The following is an 8,877-nucleotide window of genomic DNA, read 5'->3' as shown; positions in this document are numbered from 1 at the left end:
TATATATATATAATTAATATCATTATTATCATTATCATTATTATTATTACTATTACTTTTATTAATTATTATTGTTATTAAACCAAAACACATCTAAGAAAAAAGGCCCCCAGTAGACGAAAACGAAAAGCACTGCGTAACCAAGGAATGGAGCTCATATATTTAGCATACTAGAATGCTAAAAATAGATCTGGCAGTGATAATGGTAATAGAGCTAACACAATAATAATGTACTGCTTGGTAATTATGTAAATATTGGCGAGGTCGGTGCAACCAGTTGCACTTTTTCAGTTACTGTTAACGTACTTTTCAAAGTTGATAGAAAAGTATAAGCAATCAACAACAAGTTCTGTATAGTAGGCTAGCATGGTAATTTGTTGGAATTCCAAGGGAAGAAATGAAAACGGCTATTGCTGTTTGAATGAGAAATTATGAGGGAATGGTAAGGCAATTAATTAAATAGGCCTTTTGTGAACTTCATTAGTATTCAATGACTTTCCAAGAATATTATATTCAAAGTAGGTTAACAACCAATCAATTTATCAATAAGAAAATCCAACCAATCAAACAGCACCATAGCAACAAACTGGAATTTTATATCGCTGCATATGCATAACTCGAATTTATAGAGAAACATGTTCTTATCCCTCTCCCATCTCTTTTGTCTCTTTGGACCACCTCATTTTCACTCATCTTAAGTATCACAACACCAAGAAAACGTTCCAGAAATCCCAAACTTGACATGCATTTTTTACGGAATTATTAATTGGATCATAACTTAACAAAACGAAATTAGTTAAATTATTATGTTCAAACCCCTTTAAGTGTAAATCGGTGACAGTGAAGAAGTGAAGTTCACCACTTAACGTAATGCAACTTTAGATGTAACCACATAAATATGAACGTTTGGATAACTGTCACAAACCAGTGAGCCTGCTTCAGACGTAAACACCTCTTGATTTCCTACTTAGCCTCACTTTACTTATCTTGAAAGTACTACGTTTCCTGAAAGAATGAGCAGAAAATTGAGTGCTGTGTTACTTACGCTGGTCGCACTATGCGCACTTCTGAAGGTAACCGTGGTTACAATCTTATTTTAGCATTTTTATTTTCAACCATTAATATAATTAATCTCTATGATGCAAAGTAGTGAATGTTAGTATTATAATTTATCTACGAAGTGGCGAATCTATTATACAATGAGAGATGGTAAATTAACCAAATTTTATTTCTCACTATAATTGTAGATTTATATTCATTATCTACAAAACAATGTAACGTCGTTCATTATTTTCAAAATGAATTAAAATATTTAAGTAAACTTGTTTATGTTATAAAGCAAATGGAAAATTAGAAAATAAAAGGAAGAATTGCTGCTCGGAAAAGGTTTACATACTTTGCAAACGTTCTACATGTATGTAAAATGGCGGATGAACTCCTCGGAGCCAACGGCCAACCATGTTCTAGTAAATTTAGCTTTATAAGGCAAATTTTTTTTTTTATTCCCATAATCAAAATATCAAAAGCTCATAATAATAATAATAATAATAATAATAATAATATTTATTATTATTAATATTATTATTATTATTATTATTATTTTATCTATATAATGTGTAACCGATGTATTTTGTTTACTTCCTTTGATTTCAACTGCAAACCAACAGTCAGGTATGTAGTGCTATAAAATATATTTTTATCGTTCAACTGTTGAAGACATATCCTACGCATAAATTTATGAAATGTCTATTGTTTCATTTGATAACTAAACGAAACCTTCCTAGTGTGCTACTGAGAGACGTGGATGATAAAATTATGAAGTCTTCGATTACGCAAAAAGTACGATTTGGGACGATATGACGTCACAAAGAATCAGCTGTGTGAAGACTTTAGTTCTCGATAATATCGCATGACAATCACGGGCGGGGCGGGGCGCCAAGCGAATCTCTCTTAGTTTAACCATCATGGTTTCACGTTGTCGTTGCAATCGAACACCAAAAGCAGCTGCAGCAGATAATGCATGTTAATAAGATTGACAAATACGGGCCTGTGAATGACATTTTGATTAACAAACGGTTGCCTAGAATGCTGAGAATAGTAGATTTCATTTATATATATATATATATATATATATATATATATATATATTCTAATTATTATGTGCATTTATATAGTTTTTTTGTTGTATATTGTTTTTTTGTTGTGTACTATATTTGTATATTTCTAAGTGTGTTTAAAAGATTTAAATAAATACGTACATAAATTATGATGTACGTACATATATGCATTTAGGCTTATGTATTAATTGAAACGCATAACAGAATATAACACTCTCTTCAATAATTAAATATATACCGGTACCGTATTTATTGCTAATAATAATTAATTTCATAATTTTCTCCTATACACTGTACATATACTATTGCAGTTTTGAAACCGAAGATTTAAAAATGAGGAACTATTTTGTATATTATATTTTTAACTGCTAAATAAATAAATAGATAAATATATATATATACATATATAGGCCTATATATATGTATATATATATATATTTATTTATTTAGCAGCTAAAAATATAATATACAAAATAATTCCTCATCTGTCTCTTATACACATCTAGATGTGTATAAGAGACAGATATATATATATATATATATATGTATATATGCGTCTTTCCCTCTCTGTGCGCGGTTTTCGCTGTTTTGCATCCCATCGTTATTTCCTCTATTTCCTTTTTTTGTAATTGTTGATGCAATAAAATTTAAAAAAATAAAAAAATTGCATTGACGAAGGCATAATACTTGACTAATTCTGCACTGCGTAACATTTTCTTAGGTGTGGGTGAAAGATGCGAGGACACAGATCCGGACTGTTGGCAATATGCGGACATATGTGAGGAGCCCTTCGTTAAAGATTTTGTAAGCAACAGCTGTCAAGAGACATGTGGTTATTGCACAGGAGGTACGTTTGCTAAAATAGAAAGTCGGCCCAGACCTAGCAATTAAATCCATTAATATTGTATTGTGAGTTGATATTTAAAAATCATGGGGACGAGTTGACTTGAGGTCCGAGTTGACTTGGGTCGAGTTGACCTGTTTTTGTCCAATTTAAATGAGCATCTCAAAGTTCTATTTTAATTTTAGATTTACTTCTCCTTTCAATCCTATTTTTTTAACAATGAATTTGAATTAACACTACATCATTTCGAGACTCCCTTTTCATGTCAATTATATTATAAAGCAATTGTAATTTTATATTATTTTTACAGCGCCTGACGAAGGGACGGACGCCAATGATTTGTGTTCCGACAACGACCCGGATTGCTCAAGCAATCCATATATCTGTAAGATGAAGTCATACAGAGCATATGCCGAGAAAAACTGTAGAAAAACTTGCCAGCTTTGTGGACCATTAGCATAATTTCTGGAGAGCAACACCTAGCTTGAGTGATACGCTCATTGAGCGCGTACGCCAACTCCGACCAAGAGAGAATTCTGCTATTGAGGCCGCCTTTTCTCTTCCTTGTTATTGGTGCTTTATTTTATTAACACCATCCTACAAACGTAACCCTTTACACTCTGCAGGATTCAAACAAAACCATGAGAATTTATTGGAATTGTGTAGTTATTTTGCGAAAAATAAACTTTTCTCTACTAAACATATTTTCTTGTGTTGTGTTTTTATTAGACAATAACGTTGACACTAATGATGGTGATGATACGATGGTGATGATGATGGTGGTGATAATAATTGAGGGGTGCTTATTCAAACGGGGCCCTTATTCGAACGGGGCGCTTATTAAAACAGAGTGGGCGCTTATGGAAATAGATGAAAATCGAGGGGTTCCGTATGAGAACTTATTAAATTCAAGAGGCACATTTTGAATGAAAAACGATTAGGCCTAAAAGGACATCAGGAAACCGCAAATTACAAATGGTGGTGCGGTAAAAAAGATAATCGTCCAGAGAGCATGGCTTGTCATGAAAAGAATGTTGTGAGTACAGTACCGTACTACATAACAGCAGAATAGCAGATGAAATTAGTGGTGGTGTTAAGCTTGTTGGCCATCGGCCGATTGAGATTAGCAGGATGGCATGATCATTGCAGGTTTTCTTGAAAACTCACTGATGAGAATGTGTTAGGTGCAAATTGTCGGAAAAGCAGTAGGACTAGGCTATAGAAAAATGTAAGAAGATGAAAGTTGGAAAACTGTCTGTCCAGGGAGCTCTCATCTGTCCTAGATAATCCTAATTTTGATATTGACTAAAGGAGAATGTCATTCCACTCCACACCTCAAATCATGCCAACATCCACAGTCCAGGATTGATTGAATTATTGAGTTGCGTTTATTCAAATTATTATTCGCGCGAGTGCGGTAAAGTCCGAAAAAAAAAATACCAGAAATCGAGTATGGGACGCTAGGGCATGGAACCCAGGCTAGGTTATACCGAACAGTCAACATATTCTGCAAATGTGAGAAATAAATTTCTATTTTCTTTGTTTGTGTTTTCATCCTTTGTAAAAAACATTTACCTTTATTTAAAGGCAAGGAAAATTCAGATAGGCTTTCGTAAAGAAAATAAAGGCCTAATATGGTACGACGATGCCACACCGACTGATTGACAAAATTGATCCATTTTATTATATTTTTAAATATTATTATTATGTCGACATAGAAATTCATTCCAAAATCATACCATTCCAAAATAATTCTATAATTTTCAAATGAAACTTTAATACGCTGTATCAAGGTGCTTCTGCGTATTCTCATATTGTGCAGCAGAAATTTACAACTGACGCATTCTGCAGTGCAATGACGCGTTACATTTCCATGTTGACGCTTCTTTAACCCTTGTTTTTGTGTGTACCATCTGTGTCGTAATAAAGCGCGGAAGATCCAACAACAATATTTTATACAAGAAATTGCTTTGTTCCTTGATCAAAGAATCTCATAGTAGGACGTGGATACACTTGAAGTAGGCGACAGAGTATTGCGTTACATTAAGTTATTATTATAAATGGTAAAAAATAGTAGGCTAGACCTTCCAATGCCGCTAGTCCCAACAAAATGTTAACTAGCCTAGGCCCAGGGCCTAGGCTAGCAGAGCACAGCCTTTTTAAGGCCTGGGCCCTATATAATATAGACCTAAGCTTGGCCAGGTCAAGATACAGGATAATTGGGCTAGAACAAATTGCTTCATGCTTAAAAGTTAGGGCCTACCCAATACCAGGCCTTAGCCTAGGCTAGTAGTGGCTGACTGCAACAGCCTTAAACGTTCCTAGGCCTAGCCCTACCCCTAGGCCTAAATACTTCAACCCTTTACTCTTTAGGCCTATAGGCCTATACAACTTGCAATTAAGCCTCGACTGGGAATAGGCCATAGTCTGGGCCTATACTAAGCAAAAATTAGGCCTAAAAATCTGTCTGCACATTTCGGAAAATAAAGGCCGATTTCCGTGCAGATTTTACAGGAAATTAGGCTTTGACCTAATCTTAATATTAACCAAATGTATTTTAATTATTATGCAGTAGATATGATTACACCTATTTTCCTAGAGATTTTCATGCAAATTTGAGCTACTGTTTGAGTTTTTGAGGTATCATCCACGCAAACTAATATACTTTACAGTATGGAATGGGTGTAATGTAACAATAGCCACTGCTGAAGAACCTAGGGCATTAAATAGTAGGCCTAGGTAGGTAATTAAATAAATAAAATTAAACATATAGTGTTCCTCTTTACTTCAGTTGTACAATGTCAGAAAATAGGTATGAAATTGGGCAGTGGAATCCAGAAACAGTTTCTCACACTGAAGAGAAGCTCCCCCAGCTGCGCAGGCCTTATGCCCATGGACCAGGAGCTCAGCCTAAGCAACCACAAGGTAAGCGAGGCTTAGTCTGTTTTGATGTTGTCTTTTACTAACTAAAGATGAATACATTATAAATAATTATCACTGTACAGTATGTTATTATTATCTACAATGGGAAGAAAATAGCACCTTAGGGCAAATAGAAAAATTTATTAGATTACCACTCCCGCCCACGTCAAAAATTTGGGAAATATTGATGTCGGAATAAAAAAAAAAAACAGTTTTTTGCCGCATCAATTATTTCAACAGCATAAAAATAACAATGCAATTTAGTGACTTCAAGATACATTTTTTTTAAAGAAACTATAAAATTAAACCAGTTTTTATACAATATTTACTATTACAGACCAAATATAAACAGTCTCTCCCTCATTAAAACAAAAGCGAAATAATTTATTGTTTCGATTAAAAAAAATCAATTTAAAAAAAAAAAAACGTCCTCACTCATCAATTTAAAAAAAAAAAAAATGAGTGATAATCTAATAATTTTTTCTATGTGCCCTTGTAATGTTTTGCAAGCTATAATTATGAGATTAAAGAAAACATTTTTTTTTTTTCAATTTTTCATGGCAGCATGCCTCTTTAAAAGCCAAATATAAAATTTCTTTCTTATTAAGGAACATAAATTTTTAATCACTTGTTAAAACTCTTTTGTAATTGTTTGCAATTTTGTTAAGCTGTTGGTAGGCCTGTTTCAGAAAAGAAAGCTGTTTCAGAAAAGAAAGAATTCAAACTGTCACCTAATGCTGCCGTGTTTACTCCACGATCAAAGATGATTCAGAAACCAACGGCAGTTGATGACCCACCATTGGTTCATGTGCCATCAATTGAACCGTTACAGTCTGAATCACCAGTTGTGTCTGTACCGTCAGAAAATGTTGGGGCATCCTTCTTTCAAGACTTTGATTTCCCCGAGGTGGACTCCAATGATAAAAGAAATGTACGTTTTTTTTCCCCTGTCAACCAACATAGTTCTTTAACACTATTTTTGAATTATGCAAATTAGGTGACTTTATGGGGTCACCGGTCTCGGCATCCAACAGAAATCAAAATAGTATTATTGTGTCATGATTGACTTATAATGTATATTAGGTCTTTAAAAAATTGTTTGTTTGCCCTCGAGCGCCTGCCTCTAGCTCACACAAAAATAGGGGTGGTGTTTTTTTTTTTTTTTTTTTTAATTTTTTGTTCACAAATTTTTAAAAGTTATCTTTATTTTTCTCCATTTTGCACATGATAGTTGTCTAAATTTGGTGTCTGATGTAAGGTATCGCAATTCTAGGTCCAAATTCATTGCAAAATATCGATTATGGGTTATTTTTATTCAGTCTGATGAATACCCTTTGAAAAACAAATAGTAAGACAGGTTTAATTGCAAGCATTGCAATTTAATATGTTAATTTTGGTTTCTACAGGATACTACAAGGGACAATTAAAATGATACAATACTGATATTGCACTCATATCAAAACTAACTTTATTGAAGTTTTTCAGTATTTTAGGAAATATAAGGGATTAACAAATCTAATAATAGTACATAATCTTAATGTACAGGCTGATGTGGTAAACAATATGAAGCAAGTTCTACATGTGATGTTCCTCAATCCAGGATGTTTTGATGACTATATCCATCCTTTGGTGCATGCCCTCAATGGCAATCCTCTTGATCCAAATCAACTGGAAAGTCTTACGTCATTCATCTACGAACAGGTCTTTGTTTTCATCCTGATTTTTTTCATTATATTGACACTTGGATAAAATAGTATCAAAGAGATTATTTTTATATTATAAAAAATTATATTATAATTTGCTACAATTATATTAACATTTTTACTACTATTTGTATTTTGAAACGGTTTGGAGCAGCGGGAATAGTTTGGTTTCCCAACCACGAGTTTGGGGTTTCAATCCCTCTCTGTGCATTTCACTTGTGTCCTTGAGCAAAGCACTTTAACTGCGTTGCTTCTATCCACCCAGAAGTATAAATGGGTACCTGGTGGGGTTGCTTGCTCCTGCACTGATTACCAGCTGCAACACTTCAAGCATGCAGACTTGATGACCAGGAAAAAGAAGCACTTTGTATCTGCAAAAGAAAAGGCACTATATATATGATATTAATATTAATTTTAAAAAATGATTACAAAAATTTGTGTTAATGCTAGTCATTAGGAGATTTCTATTAAGATTTTTTAATGGTTATGTTCATCTACCAGGCCATTTTTGATACAAACTTCACATACACTGCAGCTAAGGTTTGTAACTGTCTGTGCAAAGAACTTGTAGTAAAACATGGTGCTGAATCATTCAGAGACATCCTTATGGGCAAGTAAGTCTATTTCCATTGCAAATATCATGCACAATAGTCTCATTCATTACAAGACATGGGTCCATCAATAAAAGTAACTGATGGAGAGGCTATGTTTATATTTACATACATATATATATATATATATATATATATATGAATCAAGATAGCCGTTAACACTGTTAAATTATATATAAATCATAAAAAAAGGTAAATACAGTGTTCAAATAAAGGACATAATGCATTGTGAAGCATAGCCCTCAATGAATGTTGTCCTATAAATAAAGAAATTGTGTAATAAAATTCCTCTGACGGGATTCAAATCTGCGACCTCTCGCTGTCAAGCCAAGCTTCATAACCATTAGACCACAGAGGCTTCATGGTCAACATTCGTTGAGAGCTATGCTACACAATGTATTATCATGTCCGAAACTCCTGCTGTGCAAGCCGCTTGTGTGCTTGGGCAAAGCACTTTATCTACCCAGGTAGGATGTTGTGACATTGAATGTACTAGTTCCGTGCACTGAGTACAAGTTCACGACTAGGTATACTCCTCAGGGAGCAGAGAAGGTTTCATTTTGTGCTGGTTTTGCCACTGTATATTATCCAGTGACCAGGGGTAATAATGCTCAGAGCCTTTGATCATTTAATTTGGAATTGGCACTATAAAATTAAAATATTTGAGTATTATATATATA

At 33.7% G+C, this 8,877-nt stretch overlaps 2 protein-coding genes across 2 annotated transcripts in view; both read left to right on the top strand.

Moving 5' to 3' along the window:
* Positions 1-903: 903 nt before the first annotated feature.
* Positions 904-3,665, top strand: LOC117114374 (uncharacterized protein ZK673.1-like). The gene is made up of 4 exons (XM_033258032.1): positions 904-1,073; positions 1,668-1,671; positions 2,839-2,964; positions 3,272-3,665. The coding sequence occupies exons 1-4, from the start codon at positions 1,014-1,016 to the stop codon at positions 3,421-3,423; spliced, it is 342 nt and encodes a 113-aa protein (XP_033113923.1). The 5' UTR covers positions 904-1,013; the 3' UTR covers positions 3,424-3,665.
* A 1,179-nt stretch (positions 3,666-4,844) lies between these two features.
* Positions 4,845-8,877, top strand: part of LOC117114373 (polyadenylate-binding protein-interacting protein 1-like) — a 13,094-nt gene continuing 9,061 nt past the window's right edge. Inside the window, exons 1-5 of the mRNA XM_033258031.1 lie at positions 4,845-4,979; positions 5,753-5,886; positions 6,552-6,814; positions 7,429-7,584; positions 8,088-8,200. Of these exons, the coding sequence (XP_033113922.1) occupies positions 5,760-5,886; positions 6,552-6,814; positions 7,429-7,584; positions 8,088-8,200 (659 nt within the window). The 5' untranslated portion in view covers positions 4,845-4,979; positions 5,753-5,759. The remainder of the gene's footprint in view (positions 4,980-5,752; positions 5,887-6,551; positions 6,815-7,428; positions 7,585-8,087; positions 8,201-8,877) is intronic.

The sequence above is a fragment of the Anneissia japonica genome, unplaced genomic scaffold, assembly GCF_011630105.1.
Source record: "Anneissia japonica isolate Jap-2015-1 unplaced genomic scaffold, ASM1163010v1 scaffold1231_len1163931_cov198, whole genome shotgun sequence".
NCBI classification, from domain to species: Eukaryota; Metazoa; Echinodermata; class Crinoidea; order Comatulida; family Comatulidae; genus Anneissia; species Anneissia japonica.
The sequence above is the reverse complement of the archived record's forward strand: the minus strand, read 5'-3'. Positions and strand labels throughout refer to the sequence as shown.